This window comes from Macrobrachium nipponense, chromosome 1 (assembly GCF_015104395.2).
Source record: "Macrobrachium nipponense isolate FS-2020 chromosome 1, ASM1510439v2, whole genome shotgun sequence".
Lineage (NCBI taxonomy): Eukaryota > Metazoa > Arthropoda > Malacostraca > Decapoda > Palaemonidae > Macrobrachium > Macrobrachium nipponense.
Genome location: NC_087200.1, coordinates 222,527 through 244,477, shown reverse-complemented (window position 1 = coordinate 244,477; position 21,951 = coordinate 222,527). Strand labels below are relative to the sequence as shown.

The window sequence follows — 21,951 nt, the reverse complement described above, 5'->3', positions numbered from 1 at the left end:
TAGTATATATATATATATATATATATATATTATATACACACACACCACACACTACACACACACACACACACACACATATATATGTATATATATATATATATATATATATATATATAGATATATATATATATATATATTATATATATATGTATATATATACATAGATATATATATATATATATATATATATATATATATATATATATATATATACCCACATATACATATATATACATATATATATATATATATATATATATATATATATATATATATATATATACATACACATATGCACACACACACACACACACACACACACATATATATATATATATATATATATATATATATATATATATATATATATATATATAGTAACCTCTACAATGGAATATCTCAGGTCTTAAGAGAATTTTTAACATACCTTAGCTTAGTATTGTACCACCGAACCATTATTACTCATATGGTGACAAAAAACACTGCTAACATATTTATCTATAATATAATCTAACATTAATTACGTAAACTAAATATCAAAACACCAACACAAATATTAATTAAATGTACCACAATATAGTCACGGTACTGAATGGTGAGTTTGAACAATGTAACAATCACAACAGTGACTGTTAGAAGTTGGAAGTATTACTCCTACTTCGTCCCGATAGTTAAGGTCTGAAGGAAGGTTTGAAAATACAAAAGCAAGGAGCACCGAGTTGAAGCAGGTTGAGCAGTCAAGAGATGGCGCTGAAGCAAAAGACAGACTGAAATACTCGAAGAGGGAAAAGGTACACAATCTTGAAAATAAAATACATGTACAATATACAATATATATATGTGCCAAGAGGGAGAGTGGCAATTCGTCATTGTCCCCCCGCTAAGATGGGCCCACTATAGGGGTACCGGATGGTTTTGGTGTGTCAGCGATGAGATTGTTGGCACCTCCGATCGACTAAAGTTGTAAATTGAATGCTGACAAGATATAGGACCAACGAAGTAGTCTGTTGTTTCGAAGGCGAGAACGTTCGAGGAAGATGAGTGGTCGATGGTCTAGGAAGATGAGTGGTCGATGGTCGATACTACAACTCTGTGGTGTCCTTCCAAGTAGGGTTGAAAGTGTAGTAGCAAAGCGACGGTGGCATAAAGTTCCTTCTCGACAGTGGCCCACCTGGTTTGAACTCCTTTGAAGAAGCGAGAGTGGTAGGCGATGGGAAGGAGATGATAAAGAGGTGGTGGCATTTCTGTGGTACTGACTGAGTAAGACTGTAGCAACACAGCCCCATAACCTGTATTGCTGGCGTCAATCTGCATGAAAAATTCTTTATTAAAATCAGGAGCTCTTAGGAGGGGTTTGGAAACCAAGATGCTCTTCATTTGCTTAAAAATGTGACAATGTTCTTCAGTTCAGTCAAACTTTACCTTAGGGGAAGTAAGAGCATAGAGGGGAGCAGTAATAACAGCAAAGTTCTTAATGAATTTAGCATAGTAAGAAACCATTCCTAAAAAAGACTTAAGTTGCTGTCTGGTGGCAGGAATAGGAATGTTCTTGATATATTCCACTACCAATGCAATGGCCTACATAAACTACTTTAGCTTGACCAAAAGAACTTATAGCAAGGCTGATTGTCAGCCCGACCTTTTGCAGACGTTGAAAGAGTTCTTCCAAGATGTGAAAATGTTCCTCCCAGGTCTTGCTGGCAATCACAAGGCCGTCGAGATCTGCAAAGACATCTTTAAGACCTCTAATTATCTCTGCCATCATGCGCTGGAACGTCGCAGGTGCATCACAGAGTCCAAAGGGCATTATTATGTAAGAAAAGAGACCAAAAGGCGTTATAAATGAAGAGATGTTCTTTGCTTTATCAGTTAGTGGTACCTGATAGTATCCTTTTAGTAAATCTATTTGGGTTAAGAATTTGGCATTACCAATATTATCTAGAATGTCATTAACCTTAGGTAGTGGATAGGAATCTTTAACAGTCACCTTATTTAATTTCCTATAATCATTCATAGAACCCTGAGGTTCCGCGGAACCCCTGTTGAGGATGGCTGTGCTAATGACTATTATCGTGCATCAGCATCAAGGATAAAACTCCTGTAAAGTTATGCCATCAAACACAATCTTAGAAAAAATTGAGAGAAAATCATTCTCATCAAAACTACTGGACCTGAAACAACAAATTTTACTGTTGTTCTCATGCTAATGAAAGATAAATAACATAAAGCTCGTATTACGATGAAATAAAGTGAAAGTAACGAACGGAATCACATCTCTTTTTTTATGCAATAAGCAGGCTCCCAATGCAACCTGTTAACAAATAAAAATAATTTATTTCACAACAAGACTTATTGAAATCATATTTCGACTTAGAAATCTGTCGTATAACGAAAAATGACCTTGTCTCATATAAGTAAAGTACAGGCAGTCCCTGGTTGTTACGGACTCTGAGATGTCAGAGACAATGTTACAGTGTCGAAATATCCTGGAAAGGGTCGACACAATGTTACGGCCTCTGAGAGAGGTCCGCTTCAGGTTCGATATGAAATTAAAAAAAAATAAATAAAGCAACACCAACAGTTGAAACTGGGGATACGAATATAGAAAGAAACACTAACACAACAAAGGTTTATTTACAAGCTTACTAGCATAGTTAAATGCAGAATGGTATCTCCTATTTACATAAAAAGACAGAATCTTACACTGCATGAACTGGGGGAACAGTGACGCAATTCATATACTTGCTAGTCAATTTGGCAATTTGACGCGCTGGCTTCATAAATGTAGAGCGGCAATTGCAGTCGTCCTCTTGACTCCATATTGCAGAAACTAGTCTACTTGAAAGGCAGAAACTCCCCAAAACCTGTAGCAGGACCTTTTCTTCTCTGAAGTCTGCTCGACGTCGAGAAAACATGGCCGTCCACTCCTGAAGACGACTAGACCAATATCCAACACACTCTCGAGCAACTCTTCTTCTGATTGATACTTCGTCGGTTCCTTCGTCTCTAGTCTCTCTCTGACGATCACTGCTGCTGATCTTTCATTGATAATCTGATCTGTGGCTCTTACTGAGGATATCTCTCTGTAACTAACTGGTGATCTCTCTCTTACGATCTCTCTCTCTTCTACGATCACTGCTCTCCAAAGTTCGTTCGTCGTATTTATACGGTACTCTGGGGGGCGGAGCCTACAGTGAGCGTCACAGACTCACGAGTTTACTAGGACTCCCTAGATGAATCTAGATGAGGTATTGCATCAGAAATCGCGGCGTTTCTCACGTCTCGACGAGATCCACAACACTCCTGCTGATTCTAGAACCATCATGATAACAGGCACCTCCAACACATTGCGCTAACGCCTCCTTGCTGCCGACCTTCTCGAAAATGCGTTTTCCTTTCCTTTAACTTCCTTTGCTATGAAGCAATAACCATCACACGCCCCCCCCCCCCCCAAAAAGAGAAAAAAAAATGAAATCAAATGATTTTATTTTTTTCTAAAGAGGAACAAGATTTGAACAGCAGGGAAACAATACTGCATAAAGCTTTAATCCAGTCAAACACGCACGCTTTTCCACTCACACACTCACTCGTGCGATAACAGAAAACGGCTATTAGGCTACTCATTCTGAGAAATCTAAAGGCTATAACATTATCCTTCTCTCTTACTATTTCCATTTTCTGAACTCTGATTAAAACTTATAAATACTAAAACACCTCCTGTGTTTTTCTCAAAACTAATCTCACTCAGTAACACTGTTACACGGGCGGAGGCCACGGCATGGGGCGTTCATTATAATTCTGAAGCAAATTTACATTCATTGCCTTTGATCTACTCTTATCCACATTAATTCTATGATATATACTTCCCCTCTCCTCTAAACTGAAAAAGGACCTTCGAACTTATAAGGTAAAAATGGACTTTCTCTCGAGCCTAGTACTAAAACTTTATCTCTTACACACAAACTTCAGGTTTTCCTTCAGTTTCCCCTTGACTTCCGTTCGGGTTTTCTTTCGCTAAGTGCCAAGCGCTTCCATTCTCCTCTGCAAGCTGCCAAACATCTCTTAGATTGTTTTTATAATACTCAAGATTAGTTATGCAATCATCTCTACCCTTACTTCTAGGCAAAGTTCTGAACATATTTATAAATTCATTCTCAAAAGATTCGCCTAGTGTAGGAATATTACACAACTGAACTCTGGGAATTACTTGAATCGGTTTCCCGGCAATTTGATATTCAGAACACCTTAAAGTATACCTATTCACGTCATTTTTCATCTTAGGCCAAAAGTACGCCCTACTAATACACTTGAAAGTTTTATTTACTCCCAAATGTCCTTGCTCATCATGTGCTAACTTCAAAATTAGTTCACGAAGCTTCCTAGGAACTACTAATTGTTCTGTGACTTCCCCTTTACTACCTGACTTCGGTCGAACATAACGACACAAAACTTCGTCCTTTAAACAAAAAGTTTCCTTACACACATCATCGAGATCATCATCCAGCTCACATTAAAAAATTCGGGTTAGTGTCTCATCCTTTCTCTGCAACTTGACTAGCTCATCCTTATCCAAAATGTTAGAGCCTAATTCATCACCGTAACTATAGTCGATTCATTTAAGGTAGATTCTTGCGCCTACGAGACGTTTGTTTGGCGGCCTCTGATTGGCTGGTAGCGGGAGGCAGACTGCTCGCTCAGTGGGTCATATTTTCGTTTGTAGCTTAGAAAACTAGCAATATGTTTACATTTCTTCATTTATCTCATGTTTTACAAAAGATAGGAAAGTTTTGGTCATACCAAAGGATTCGGTATTAAATGTACAATTAAATAATCTTTTCCTTAAATCAATACGTTAAAATACAAAGGAATTTACAACGAGTAGAAGTGAAGGGAGAAACATTTCATTCTTTATACCTGTTTTTATTCATAATCGGATTTTGCATAATTCATGAGATCAAGATAAAATAAAATCTTGTGTTATTAAACAATGAAATCACCCTGAATACGATGGTGCTTTCAGATTTTAGATGCGTGTAATATGTAAAGAGAAAATGAAGAATATGTCTTATTATGTTACATTCGTGCTTGACTCGGTTAGACAATAGTGCCGAGAGACACATCGTTGGGTCTGGTACTCTCAGCTAGAGCCGTTGGCGTGTTGGCAGTTGCCAATTGGCGATATGAGAAGTTTGCAGTTTCGAGACTATGTATTTACTGAATTATTATGTCATTACATTTTCTATAAATAAATGCATAGAATTCCCATTATGACTTTTGAACATTTTTACTCAAATATCATAAATGTCCGTATTTCTGGATATATCTGATAAAAGAAAGTAAATAATCAGATGGATGCATCTGGTATCGTTGGCCGCGGGCGGGAAATTCAGTTCAGGAATGAATTTGAAATCTACGGACCTACTTCGCACTCTTCAGCTCATCCTTAGTTTTAATGAGGTTGGTTTCAACATATTGTTTCTAATTTTCTTATATGAATATATTTTCAAACGAAAGAGATATCAGAGACTTAATTGAGTGATATGAAATAATAATCTCAGTGGAGCAATAAACAATAATGATGACGTAAGAAAATTTGTAAAATTTTAATTTCTTTTTGTTCATATCGATAGCCTAATGACATACCAGTGTAAGCCTACTGTGTATGACTTTCTTTCGTGTTTATGACATAATATATCTGCATGAATTTCCATTCTTTTTGTTTAAAAAGATGAAGATATAACAGTCTTCTGATTAGTCTCATTATCCTACATGTACTATATACATATATACAATTATGCAGGGCTGTGGGAACGGTTACGAGAGCTATTCTAACTCAGGTATGAATTAAGTGATTCAAGAATAATCAACTACCTCAGGAGAAAACTGAGCAAATTTTTCCTAAACATTGTTGTAGACATGTTGTCAAGTGTAACATGTATATAAAGGAGATAAACATTCTGGTGTAAGAGTAACTCAAGCAATTCTGAAAAAGACAGTATATTATATTCGTTACATCGTCAACAAATTTTATGGTAAGAAATAAACATTTGTACTTTTGTTAATTGAGTGAACATATGAAAACCATAAGCTTTTGATGCTATTGGCCAGAGAAACAAGTTCTGTTATTTATCAGTGAGCCCAATAAAGCATGTATATTTCTCACTTAGACTAAATTGAAGCCAACACCCAGATGCATCCATCTGATTATTTACTTTTCTTTTATCAGATATGTCCAGAAATACGGACATATATAATATTTTAGTAAAAATGTTCGAAAGTCATAATGGGAATTCTATGCATTTATTTATATAAAATGTAATGACATAATAATTCGGTAAATACATAGTTTCGAAACTGCAAACTTCTCATATCGCCAATTGGCAACTGCCAACAGCTCCAGGCGAGAGGACCAGCCCCACGATATCTTGCGTCTCTCGGCACTACTGTCAAACCGAGTCAAGCACGGATGCAACATAATAAGACATATTCTTCATTTTCTCTTTACATATTACACGCATCTAAAATCTGAAAGCACCAGCGTATTCAGGGTGATTTCATTGTTTAATAACACAAGATTTTATTTTATCTTGATCTCATGAATTATGCAAAATCCGATTATGAATAAAAACAGGTATAAAGAATGAAATGTTTCTCCCTTCACTTCTACTCGTTGTAATTCCTTTGTATTTTAACTTATTGATTTCAGGAAAAGATTAATTAATTGTATATTTAATACTGAATCCTTTGGTATGACCAAAACTTTCCTATCTTTTGTAAAACGTGAGATAAATGAAGAAATGTAAACATATTGCTAGTTTTCTAAGCTACAAACGAAAATATGACCCACTGAGCGAGCAGTCTGCATCCCGCTACCAGCCAATCAGAGGCCGCCAAACAAACGTCTCGTAGGCGCAAGAATCTACCTTAAATGAATCGACTATAGTACTAGATACAGGTACATTTACTACGTTACTCTCGACAGCTACGCCTTCCGTATGGCTTTCACTGTTAACATCGATAGAGTCCGGTCTCTCAGCCACACTCATGCCAAGATCAACCTCGCTACCTCTATCACACTCATTCGAATCCACGAACTCACTCACGTTCGAATCCACGAACTCACACTCGTTCGAATCCACGAACAAATTATGACCGTAGTCTATGTCTGTATCTAAACCCGACCTAGTTACTACCATTTCAGGCACTGGAATATTCCTCACAACTGGATTCACATTCTTGGATAAAGCTAAGTCATTACCGACAATAATGTCAACGCCTTCAACGGGCAAACTGTCCATAACTGCAAATTTTACTTCTCCTGACACTACCTGACTTTCTAAATTCAACTTCAACAAAGGACAAAGAACACAAGTGTTAGGAAATCCACCTAACATGACTTTCTCTTCCATATTGATTTCTGCCCTGTTCGGCACACACTCACTCATCAGTGATACAGCGGCCCCTGTGTCTCAAAGCAAGACCACTTCTCTCGAATCTACACCTCCAAGAGAGGAAACTACGCCTTCCGACAGAAATTCACCAAAAATTTTCCTAGTTTCTCTCATCACATCATTCCTACTTGACGAAAGGTTAACTAGAGACACTGGTTTCTTACCGTCCTTCCTTTCTACTGCACAATTCCTCGCTAAATGCCCTTTCCCATTCCATCGGAAACAAGTTAGTTCTTAGCCACTAGATGCCACTCTACTCTTACAAACCTTAGACGTATGACCAGGTTTTCCGCATGTATAACAGGAATAGTCACTTTTACTCGCATTGCTATTACTAGGACTGAAACCTTTACTGCTTTGTACTCTACCAGACGAAGGATCATTTCGTTTCTTACTAACCCTCAAATTATGAGTTAGACTATATTCGTCAGCTAGCCTAGTTGCTCCTGCAAAAGATACTTCTCGCCTATCCTCTATATAAAGTTTAATCTCAGGGGATACGTTATCCTTGAAATTTTCTAACAACACTAAGTTCTTCAAACTGTCAAAATCCTCAACTTTAGCAGAAGTTAACCAATCAAAAAACAGCCTATCTAACTTCTTACCGTATTCTACATACGTAGTATTTTCATCCTTTTTCAAATTTCTAAATTTCTTACGGTATGCCTCCGGTACTAACCTATACGCGCTAAGAACAGTTTCTTTCACGATATTATAATTATTACATTCCTCCTTAGACATGCAACTATACACAGTAAGTGCCCTACCACTCAAAACTGACTGCAAATATAAAGTCCACATTTCTTTAGGAGAACCTACTCGTTCCATTAACTTCTCAAAACACATGAAATATGTCGTAACATCTTCTTCATCAAACTTTGGTACTAATTTTGACACTGAACTGATTCCTAACCTACCAACTCCGCTTTCGTTTTCGTCTGTCCAACTGTTACGAGTACTTTCCCTTAACCGAGCAATTTCCAACTCATGCATACGTACTTTTTCTCTTTCTTCCTGCTTCATTACCAACATTTCTCTCTCTCGCTGCATTTTCCTCACTTCTCTCTCAGCTGCTCTTTCATCTCTCTCATACTTTTCTCTTTCTTTCCTTTCCACATATTCACGGAGATCACTCCCCTCTAGACCTAGTAGCTTGCCTGACTCGATAAACTCTTTCACTATCTCACTCATTCTTATTCTTTCTATATCCTCCCTGTTTCAAACTGTTAAAGTGTTGATAGCCTAGGCAAGGTCGCCACAATGTTACGAAACTCTGAGATCTCAGAGACAATGTTACGGTATCGAAACATCCTGGAAAGGGTCGACACAATGTTACGGCCTCTGAGAGAGGTCCGCTTCAGGTTCGATATGAAATAAAAAAAAAATATATATATCAACACCAACAGTTGAAACTGGGGATACGAATATAGAAAGAAACACTAACACAACAAAGGTTTATTTACAAGTTTACTAACATAGGTAAATGCAGAATGGTATCGTATCTCCTATTTACATAAAAAGACAGAATCTTACACTGCATGAACTGGGGGAACAGTGAGGCAATTCAAATATTTGCTAGTCAATTTGGCAATTTGATGCGCTGGCTTCATAAATGTAGAGCGGCAATTGCAGTCGTCCTCTTGACTCCGTATTGCAGAAACTAGTCTACTTGAAAGGCAGGAACTCCCCAAAACCTGTAGCAGGACCTTTTCTTCTCTGAAGTCTGCTCGACGTCGAGAAAACACGGCCGTCCACTCCTGAAGACGACTAGACCAATATCCAACCAACTCTTGAACAACTCTTCTTCTGATTGATACTTCGTCGGTTCCTTCGTCTCTAGTCACTCTCTGACGATCACTGCTGCTGATCTTTCATTGATAATCTGATCTGTGGCTCTTACTGAGGATATCTCTCCCGAGTTTACTAGGACTCCCTAGATGAATCTAGACGAGGTATTGCATCAGAAATCGTGGCGTTTCTCACGTCCCGACGAGATCCACAACACTCCTGCTGATTCTAGAACCAGCATGATAACAGGCACCTCGAACACATTGCGCTAACGCCTCCTTGCTGGCGAACTTCTCGAAAATGCGTTTTCCTTTCCTTTAACTTCCTTTGCTATGAGGCAATAACCGTTACGACGGGGGTTCCATTCTTGAGACGCGTTGTAAGCTGAAAATTGTTGTAAGCTGGAACAACGTGAAAAACCCTAAGAAAACCTTACTTTTAATGCTTTGGGTGCATTAAAAACTATGTAAACTGCATTCTTATTGCATTTTTAATAAAAAAAACTTCAAATATTGATTATTTTGCATTTTTGGTGTCATATTTCTTCTGCCCGATGAGCGTTGTAGGCGTCACAACCCTGGAACATGCGTCATAACCCTGGAAATAATTTCTGATGAATATAATTGAAAAGTGCCTTAATCTTGGAATGTCGTAAGCCGAACCCGTTGTAACCCGGGGACTGCCTGTATCTAGATATTCGTTTATGCTAACTAGAAGCAAGAAAATTCACTCAGAATTGAGTTAAATATGGTGAAATAAACCCGTTGTCGCCATTGATTGCTGTGTTATTTTATAACACAATAATATGAGAATACATAAAATATTATTGGATATAGTGAAGTAATGTATAACTTTTTAAAAGATTTATGGAGAAGATACATATTTGTTACGTGTGTAATTATATGTAGCCATCAGCAGCCTGACACTGCTCAGTTATGCCGATGTCGGAACAATGCTGATTCTCGTTTCGTGTTGATTTTTTTGCTTTATTAATAAATAAACAAAATCTCTTGCTTTATTAATAAATAAACAAAGTTTTTAGCTTATGTCGACGGCTGCTGTCTGCCGCTGATGCGAGGGTGACTTGAAAACAACACTTGGGCGCCAATTCGTTCCAAAGCGGCCTTTGTAACCTGATTTTTTTGTATCTAGAACTACGTTTTACATGTAAATTGCCTAATTCGTTCCAATCCCTACAAAAACACCACAGTAAATTTTATAACAAAGCTAAATTAACCAATGAACAATGAAATACAACAATTTGAACCGTTCAATACTTAACCTAACCGTTATTGTACCTGTAAATAAAGTGTATTATTGTACAGGGTACATAAAATAGTGTGTGTACATGTACATACGTATGTAGTACAATGTGGAACCTTACCTTTCGAGTGAGGTGATGTTCAAAAGTGGCAACAAAGGGGGAGGACAAACGGCAGAAAACATGAGCACTTAACTTAACGAAACATTAAAAATTGGCAGAAAACAGTAGCACTAAACTTTACGAAACACATTAACAAATGGCAGAAAACATTAACACTTCTTGATTATCTCATCTTTGTCTCCATAGAAAACATCCTCTTCTTTCTGTGAACTTTAGGAACATTCTTGGGACCCATGGCTAATAACGTAAGTCCTTAAGTTCACACACAACACGATAAAGTAACTTACAGTACAACAAAAGCAAAATCACTAACACGAATTTACGTTAACAAACAAAATATATGTGAACGAACGAATTCCAGAGATGTTTACAATAATGCTGGCACAAAAAATGGTCAAGGAATGCCTTTACATAGAGGCATGATGGGACAAATGCTGACCAATTGCAGAGCAGGATCTTACGGCAGTGAATAGCATCAGGAACCAATGGGAGAGCGGGAGGATGGTGGCGAATCCACTGAGTTGGCGGCGCGCCAGTTTTAAAATTGTTCTCGGTGGCCTAGGCGAATCTCAGACTTTACCCTTTTGCAACCTGAATTATTTTTGTATACAGAAGCACAAAAATCTTCATCTTTGCTTTCGTAACCTGAATTTTTCGAAGGTAGGGACTTTCGTATGTAGAGGTTCCACATATATATACCTATATATATATATATATATATATATATATATATATATATATATATATATATATACATATATATACATATATATATATATATATATATATATATATATATATATATATATAAAAGTTTTTGCTACGAAGGAAAAAATGAAAAGCGAGATACCCAAGAACTTTCGGTCTAGCACAACCCTTGTGCCTTAGTAAAGGGTCGGGCTAGACCAAAAGTTCTTGGCTATCTCGCTTTTCATTTTTTCCTTCGTGGCAAAAACCTTTATTTATACATAGCATCATGTTTTATATACTTTGTGATGATTTCATAATGTGATCATATACATATATATATATATCTATATATATATATTATATATATATATATATATATATATATGTGTGTGTGTGTGTGTGTGTGTGTATGTATGTATGTATATATGTATATGTATGTAGTATGTATGTATGTTTGCCTGTGTATAACTGAATCACAAAATTTTGGAATGTAAATAAAGGCAAAAGCCATGAAGGAAAGTGAAACAAAGGAGTACTGTGAAGCCTTTCAACTCAATGCCCTTTTCTATATATATATATATATATATATATATATATATATATATATATATATATATATACATATTCATATATATATATATATATATATATATATATATATATATATATATACATACGCACATTAATACTTTGAGATACGAGTGTAATTCGTTCCTGGACCGAGCTCGTAAGTCAGTTTGCTCGTATCTCGATTCAATTTTTCCCATATAAAATAACTGACAAAATTTTGATCTGTTCCAGCCCTCTAAAAACACCCAAATCAATGATGATAACAATGGAAAAGACATGTATTTAATTGTTCTACTGTATAGACATACTGTATACACACACAATATGATATGATAAATGATTACTGTGATATTAGATAAAATGTGGTTTTATTATGAGTTCTTACCTTCGAGACAGACGATAGCGGCTAATGGCCTTTGGAAACCTTTGTGCTCTTGATAGCATCCTTCTGTTTGAGGATTTTACATATCGTCGATGTACTCAACTCGTATTCGTGTGCCAGCTCACTCATGTGGACACCACAGTCATGTTTCTCGATAATTTAATGCTTCATCTGCATCGTCGTCATGCATTTTTTCTTCTCACTGCCAACCTTATCACAAGCTTTCTTAGGACCCATCACTTATTACAAAGAATGTTCACAAATACAGTGAAAATCACGTAAGTAACGCAAACACAACATGGGAGATGTGTATGGAAGTCGATGACCACATGAACTGAGCGAGTGAAGCAGGCTTACTATCTAGCGTTAGCATTTGTAAGCATGCTCGCATCTCAATATTGAGCTCATATCTCAGAATACTCATATGTTGGAGCACTCATATATCGTGGTATTACTGTATGTATACACACACCCACACATTATATATATATATATATATATATATATATATATATATATATATATATATGTGTGTGGTGTGTGTGTGTGTGTGTGTGTGTGTGTGTGTGTGTGTGTGTACATAATAAAGGACAAAAGCAGTACAACTGGACTCAGAAAGGATGTTTAACCCTTAAGAGCTGGCATCCCAGACCAGGGAAACTTTGAGGCTGGCCAATTAAAGAAAAAACACATCAGTGGAAAGGAGAGATGCAAATCAACCCCTTGTGTGGCCTCTTACAAGACAATCATAGATTTTATTAAGTTATTTATGACTCTTCCAATAGATAATTTTATTTCATTTTATAAAATTATAATTACAGCTCACACAATGTCAAATCGATGGTGCGAGATATTGATGCTCACCATAAGTGAATCCATCCACCACCAAAAAACCTGTTATTGCTACTCATATGAGGGTATCCATCTATTAAGGGTTAAATAACTTCCAGAATCATATACTGAGTTAAAGTGCTGAGTTGACATCTGTGAGTGGACTTTGGGCTTTATTCTCAATTGTGACTCGTCCAGTTAGTTCATGTGTAAATAGGTAGGGGTACTTAGCTGAAAGCAATAGGTGCTGATAAAGGAGCTATCTACTCTGTTCCACTGTCCCATGGCTTAGTATGCATGTATTGCCAAAAAATTTGTCCCTCGTACCATTGGATTGTGTGGGACTGAGCTTGACATGGTCTGAGCAAGCATTACTATTGTAGGAAGAATATTGCCTAATTGGCCATTTCTTAGGAGAGCCTAATGGATCGACACCAGAATATTGTGAGAATTTTCCAAATTAGCTTGTTAAAGTTCAGAAATATGAGGTAGTGGTTTGGTTACATTTTTTTTTATTTCTTTTATCAGTTTTTAATAGTAATCAGTTAACTATATACTGAGAAGTTTAGAAACCACTGTATGCCTTGAGCAATTATGGTTAGATCAGCATAATTTTCCAAAAGATACTTGTGTTCCTTGTGCTGTAGATCCCTTTGGCTGGGACTGCTAGCACAGAATGGTCTGAAGACCCCATTGCTTGGGCTATGACCTGTACCCACATTTCATACATCCATTCATCCAAGCCCAGGTAACTTTATGTGACCTTGGAAGCTTCTTTCTTTGTAGTTGATAGGATGGGGACTGTATTCATCTGCTTGCTTTTATACCTAGCAAGGAAGTTCTTTAACAGCTCCTGGGTTTGCAGAACAAGCAGTTCATCAAATTTGGATTAATTTTAATCAATGTCAGTGACGAAGTATTACATAATTATTTTATTAGTGATTTTTACCATTATTTAGATCTTCATAAATTATATAAACCATAAATATGCCTCAATTGTATTTGTTTTCAAGTGGCTACCTGATGGGCTAATGTGAGGATTGCCATTCATTTCCAAAAGATCAGGTTGATATTGGTATCTTTTTTTTTTTATAGATCACAAGTTAGATTGCTGTTTTGAGACTTCATTCTTAATGAAGGATTTAAATCAAAGATATTTTATAAATTTTATGAATTCATAGGCAAAAACTGACACTTCATTTTTTTCCTACAGCAATATGCACCTCAAGGAGAAGCACAGTCAAGAGAAGCTCTGGACACTATCAACCTACATTTTGCCACACCACTGGCTCCTTCGAAGAAACCACAGGTTTGAAATAAATTACATGCTTTTTAAAATGCGATAAATTCAGTACAGTGTATACACACACACACACACACACATATATATATATATATATATATATATATATATATATATATATATATATATATATATATATATATATACATACACAGTGGACCCCCCGTATTCGCGTTCTCTGGATTCGCAGACTCACACATTCGTGGATTTCTCTCGGAACGTTTCCCCGCATTATTCGCGGAAAATTCGCGCATTCACGGTATTTTTCTATGAGAAATATCCACAAATTCCTGGTTTTTATGATCAATTTCATTATAAAATGCACTTTTTGTGATAAAATGGGCGACCATGATAATATATATATATATATATATATATAATATATATATATATATATATATATATATATATATATATATATATAGTATGGTGTCCGGACAATTCGGTACTAGGACAATTCGGTACCAGGCTTGTCCTTTTTATTATTATTTTTTTTAATTTCTAAGTCAGAAAAATAATATGGTATTCTATATTAGACATTAAGATCTATTTATACATAATAATACCTAATTGCCTAACTACAAAGTTTGTTATTCAACTAGTTTTACAATTACAGTAACATAAACAATCTACCCAACTAATTTATTACTAAACGATTAGTTTGATTATTCCCTTAGTTGTTTATAGATAATATAAACTAACTACCCAACTATTCATTCATAAACAATTAGTTTGGTTATTCCTTAGTTGTTAATAAAAAAAAGACTATTAGTTTCTTAATTCCAAATTTTTTACCAAGTTTACTGCAAAGGTACCTTTAGATTTTTTATTCTAGTTTCACCCCCATCATTCACACAATGGAGTCTTGCAAGTGCATACGATCGGAAAAGGGAAATACAAAATTAGTTGATAAGGAAAACTACGTGTACCAAAAACAAAGAAAATGCTGATGGTACGAAGATGTATTGGCGTTGTGAAAGGCGGTCTTGCAAAGCACGGCTTCACTCAGATGTAAGTTTTCATGCGCTCAAGTATATTAAAAATCATAATCATAGCACAACTGCAGCTGAAGTGAGTGCAAAAGTTGCTACTGCAAATATTAAGGAAAGGACAATCATAAGTCAAACACCTTCTCGTTCATTTTAACAGAAGAACTAGGAAATTTAAATGAGTGCGCAGTTGCTGATGTGACGAAACTAGTTCATATTAGTCGAAATATGAGACGATGGAGAGGTGATCAGGCTAATCATCCACCGATCCCACAAACAATTAATGGATTTCAAATACCACGAGAGTTTGGTGTTATCGAGAATGGCTCTATCTTTTTGCAGTATGACAGTGGCATAGACGACGTTAAACGCACTTTAATTTTCGCTACTAATGACGCTCTTCACGATTTGAGACAATGTGCGAATTGGGCAGGAGATGGAACTTTTAAGAGTTGCCTTGTTATATTTTTCCAACTTTATGTCTTGCATATACAAATTAAAAACTTCAGTGCTCCAAGATTGTTTGCCCTCTTACTAGATAAGTCTCCAAATACGTATAACCGGCTTTTCCAAAAAGTGAAAGAATTAGTGAATAACGAGGGGCCAGATGCTATGATAATGGACTTCGAAAAAGCTGCGCAAAACGCATTTTCAAATACGTTTCCAGAAACAACTATTTCTTTTTGCTTGTTTCATTTAGGACAGAATGTTTACAGACATATTGTAGCTAAAGGTTTCAAAGGACGTTACCACGAAGATGACATATTAAGTCATAAAATGAGATGTTTTATAGCCCTAGCCTTTTTACCTGTAAATCAGGTTGCTGATGCTTTTGATGAATTGGTTGACGATGATGATATCCCGCAACCTATCGTCTCTTATTTTGAAAATTCATATATAGGACCAGTGAGAGGGAGAGGTGCCAGAATGAGGAGACTTGATCCAAAATTTTCAATAAAATCTTGGAATGTTCTAAACCGATGTTTGAACGGAGAATCGCGTACAATTAATAATTTGGAAGGTTTTCACAACACATTTATAGCAAGTCTTTCCAGTATCCATCCAAACATATGGAAATTGATTGAAGCCCTTAAAAGTGAAGAGAGTTTGGCAAAAACAAAATTACAAAAGCTTTGAAACGGGGATGAACCAGTCAAAAAGAAGAAGTACAGGGATTGTGACAAGCGTATCACTCATCTAGTACAGAGCTATAATCAAGCAAAAAGAATGCAGTTCCTTAAAGCAATCGCTCATAATATTAAGGTTTAACATTTTTTTTAACTTTTAGGTACAAGAAATGTATGGTTTTTACTGTTTTACTTTTATATAGATACGTTTAACGACAAATGTATGGTTTTTACTATTTTATTTTTATTATATACTTTTAACGACAAACAATGTATGGCTTTTACTATTTTATTTTTATATAGATACGTTACCGACAAACAATGTATGGTTTTTACTATTTTATTTTTATATACATACATTTATGTCTGCCACCCACTTTTTTATATTCTTTGTAAATAAGTAAGAAAATAACCAAACTAATCGTTTAAAAATGACAAGTCGGGTACCAAATTGTCCTGGTACCGAATTGTCCTAGTACCGAATTGTCCGGGACCGAATTGTCCGGGACCGAATTGTCCGGGACCAAATTGTCCGGGACCGAATTGTCCTAGCACCATATATATATATATATATATATATATATATATATATATTATATATATATATATATATATATATATATATATGTATGTATATATATATATATATATATTATGTATTATATATATATATATATATATATATATATATATAGTAATACCTCAATCTTACACAATTCAAGTTGCGTAAATTCACAATAGCATGAACTTTTCATTGGAACCTAAATAATTATTATACGCGAGTATTTTACAGACACACGAACACAAATGCAACATTTTCAAATCTTCAAAAATCCCTGGAAAAGTGTTTGTTTAATATTTTATGTAGTTTATAGGTTTTCAAACTTTTATGATGAAATTAAATAACATTAGATGAAAATAATTCTCTCTCTCTCTCTCTCTCTTACTGAGATGAGAGAATTTTTATTGTACATTTATGTATGTTTATTAATATTTTCAAATATTAATAATAATAATAATAATAATAATAATAATAATAATAATAATAATAATAATAATAATAATAATAATAATATACTTAGGAAGCAGACCCTCTCTCAAGGTAATGGCTATTTCAGTAGCATTATGCTTGTAGAGATTCTCCTCTATTTTTCGAATGGTGGCTTTTTTGGTACTACTTAAACAGGCTAGTAGAGTGCCTATGGAGGTCATTATCAAATACAGGGTCAAGATCGGTGTATATTTTAGGGCTGTTGCCTTGTATAATAAGGCGCCCTATGAGGTAATGTTAGACTTGCGATAATTTTACGCTAAGTCGGTTGGTATTGCACTTCCATATTCAATGGAGTGTCTTGGGGTTTGTAGATCACTTACGAAGTCGGTATTATCTTCTTGGTTATGACGACGATGTGTTAAACTCATGATGATTCGGTGATGAGGTGAGGATCTAGTAGAAACCACGAAGTACAAAAATACTTATATTCTCTGAATTTACATGTTGAAGATCAAGTAGGATTGTACAAGTCTTCTAGTGACGATAGCTTGATCGCTTCTGCCAATGATGATGGCTAATTCTATTCTCTCTACATGATAAAGCTTAGGTAAAGAGGTACAGGTCTTCTAATGACGATAGCTAACTCTATTCTGTTCTACTACCATCTCGGTTACAAGTCTTAAAGGAGCAGACAGTAGCTCGAACATACGAACATACAATCAGATGACATAGTTACATACGAACATACAATCAGATGACATAGTTACTAATCACGTAGGCCGCTTGAGCTATAGGTCACGGTGTTTGTCTCAAGCAGGAAGCTTGGACTAAAGTTTATAAACAATTGAATGACTACAGGTGACGGCATGTTATCTTAGCCTACTTTGTTGTATACGTCATCTTTAGCGTCTCTAGTCTGATCACATTCCTGCAAGCAATCTGGTTGACCTCATTAGTTTTAGTCTTTTATATATATGGACTAACATTCCATATTTTTATTATGTAAACACTTACATATATATTTCAATTTTTACAGATAAACTAGGATATCATAGTCATCAAAGTCATTCTCTCTCTCTTTTCTTGCAACGAGCTTTCGTCTGGAGCTGCCAGACATCCTCTAGGCTGGGAAGCTGAGGGTGGACTGCTTCTGGTTTGGTGTCTGTCCTCCTTATATTTGGGGTCGTGAGCAGGGGGTCTGCCCCATGCCGATCCCCTATTGGCTGGTGGCGATAAGTCTGCTTTTTCATTAGTTGCTTGAGCCAGGTCTCAAGCCACTTTCGCCGTGTCAGTGGTTGCGTAGCTGCAACCTCCCAGACCTCCTGAGCTGTGCAGTGACACTGGGCGTTGCATTACACAGTGAGACGTCACAGCTAATTTTATTCGTTAGCTGCAGGAGGTCTAGGAGGTTGCAGCTGTGGAACCATCGACATGGCGAAAGTGGCTTGAGACCTGGCTCAAGCAACCAATGAAAAAGCAGAATTACCACCACCAGCCAATAGGAAATTGGCATGGGGCAGATCCCTTGCTGACGACCCCAAATATAAGGAGGACGGACACCAAACCAGAAGCAGCCCACCCTCAGCTTCCCAGCCTAGAGCATGTCTGCAGCTCCAGACGAAAGCTCGCTACAAGAAAGAGAGAGAGAGAGAGAAACCGTGAATGACTGTGATTACTATGATATAGCTTACCTGTAAAAATTGAAATATATACTACACCAATCTTGACCCTGTATTTGATAATGACCTCCATAGGCGCTTTACTAGCCTGTTTAACATTCTTGCGCACAGGCCGAAAACATAAGGGTGTAAGTTACACGACTTTTCCCCTGGGCCGAAAAGAACGCGGGCATGGAAAAGTTTTTTGGTAAAATTCGTTACGCTTCTGGTTAGTATTATGTCAGCAAATGATTGAATTATTTCCTAAAGCAATCAGAACATCTTTACGAGCCTTAGAAATAATAAAAACGACGTGATGAACGTGAAATTTTTAAGAAAAATCGTAGATATTTTTTTGGAAATAATCAAGAAAAATATAATAATTAGGGTTTGGAGTTTGTTTTATAACTAAATAGATCTTTCACGTGGAAGCAATAATTTTGCTATAAATGTGTTTGCTAATGAGCTGTAATTGATTAAAAAATGCTAATTTTTTACTTAGTGCAATTTTCAGATTTTCCAACTTACTTATGTTGACGTTTTGTACCGTAGCTAAGTAAGCTAGTGGCGTCAGGTTTGCATTTTCTTCGAGATTCATCATATGTCAACCCAATGGCTTCAACTACGTTTTCTATAATTGACGTTTATTTTTTTTCTTGAATTTTTCCCGAAAATAGCTTACATATGACATGCCCAGCGCGTCATCTGTGCACTTACGGAAAAAATTTATTGACGTGCTACATGTCACCAGATCACGAGAGGGTTAAGTAGTACCGAAAATAGCGGCTATTCGAAGAATAGAGGAGAATCTGTACAAGCGTACCGCTGCTGAAGTAGCCATTACTTTTAATAAATAATAATAATAATATGACTGTAATTACAAAACTTGTATGTCATAGTATTTTAAAGAAATAAAATAACCTTGTCATTTCACTCTTTTAAGTAAGGGCAACTCTTTTTGTCTTTCTCTTACTGAAATGAATTTTTATGGTACATGCATATGTTTATTAATATTTTCAGATATAAATAATAATCCAAGACTTTATTAGTATAAGTCAAATATACAGTAGAGCCATGAACGTATGCTAATGCTACAAACTCCAAAGGAATACTGCCCTTAGGTTTAACAGTAAGGTTTAACTTTATGTAAGATAATTATCATAACAGCTATTTACATAAATAAATAGTTAGGTAGGTAAGGATGCTAAACTGCTTAACGAGCAACACTCGTTACAAAATTATGATAATGATAATAATATTATTGAAATATATTGCTGTATCAGCTGCATTTAATAAATAGTCTTCTCTATTTTTCTAATAAATGCTTTCTCTCTGCTATTTCAATTGGTGGGTATTGCGCTGATATGATTTATCAGGAGGAGTGAATTTCAGAGATATTTTTGCATTCAAAATTTATTTATTACAGAAAGTAAATAAATTAAGGTATAAGTCAATGTTGGGTTTAGTCAGATTCTTGTAGTGACCAATGTTTCTCTTGGTATCATCCGAGTATGATCACGGCAGTAGGTTGGCGTAGACTGTAGATGCTGTCAGGATCTACTCAATAAATAGTGGTAGGTCAAAGGGGGTCAGCTGCTTGCTGATTTTTCATTGGTTGGTGGTACAGTGCGTTCCTGCTATTGGTTTGAGAAAGTTTCTTTCAAGATACTTCTCTTCGTTGAAAGTTACGTTGTTGCAACCTGGCAGACCATTGAGGCTGGGGCATGACGTCCCATGACGTTGCCTGACGTTGTGTGACGTCACAGCAGTTCAAATTGTCATTGGCTGCTGGGATGCTTGTCTCATCTGGTATTCTTGGATTGGGGGTGTCGCTCGGTATGGCATTATTTATATTATTTATATTCATATGTCTTCTTAAGTTGGTGATAAGGATGAGCACTTCCTTTGTCGTATTCAGTGAGGGCTTTGCTTGTTGTATAAGAAGTGCCTCAAGTAGTCATAAACATTGCTGGTCAGGAGCCCTCCTTATTATCTTAGTATTCTTAATAATACTGTCGTAGGAGATGGCTTCCTGGTGTGCTGTCATGGTATGATTCTCATTTGGTCCTTCTTGTGTGTGACAAGAAATCCTCTTGGACAGTTTCATAGAAGTCATACCACTGTAAGAGCTGGGACATCCACGGATGGGGCATAAAAATTGGTAGACTGCATTCAATTACTTCAAGGGGTCTTTTGCTGGGTGAGTCAGATTGTTCTTCATGATAAGGTCCGGGGTACGTTCATTTTGGCAGTATATCATGAGTTCCAGCTCTTTGTTGACTTCAGTAGGAGTCTGATTCGCTCTGATGATTTTTTTCAATACATCCTCGTCCTCATAATGACATGCGAGCATTCTTTTCTTATAATACATGGGGGTGGGGCTGCGGTATCTTTAATTTCATTTAAAAGTTAGCTTATTACTTAAGGAACATGATTAGCATCATATTTAGTGTTCAAACTCTAGAAGTAAGCATTTATTAAAATTTTTAGAGACCATGCCAAACATATGAAAAAATTCCCTTTGCGGGGGCAGGGTCTGGAACCTAACCTAGCGTCAGTTCAGGGTATTACTGTATTGCCCTCTCTTAACATCACAATAATGTCTGCATTCTCCTCAACAGTCATGATATCCTCTGGCACTTAGGCTCTTGTCCAGATGCCATAGCAGAAGCAAAGCATTTACAAGTAGTGGTATTAGGGCATGGTTAAAAAAGTATGCTTAGTCAGTAGTACCGTACACAAAAAACAAACAACAGAGAGATACGCAGTGACCTGAGAAGCTGG

At 36.1% G+C, this 21,951-nt stretch overlaps 1 protein-coding gene across 6 annotated transcripts in view; it reads left to right on the top strand.

Annotated features, from left to right (window-relative positions):
• The window catches only part of LOC135219088 (tetratricopeptide repeat protein 23-like), a 224,105-nt gene that overhangs the window by 69,742 nt on the left and 132,412 nt on the right, over positions 1-21,951 (top strand). For all 6 annotated transcript variants that reach the window (XM_064255519.1, XM_064255516.1, XM_064255515.1 and 3 more), the window contains exon 5: positions 14,310-14,405. In XM_064255519.1, coding sequence (XP_064111589.1) covers positions 14,310-14,405 — 96 coding nt within the window. The remainder of the gene's footprint in view (positions 1-14,309; positions 14,406-21,951) is intronic.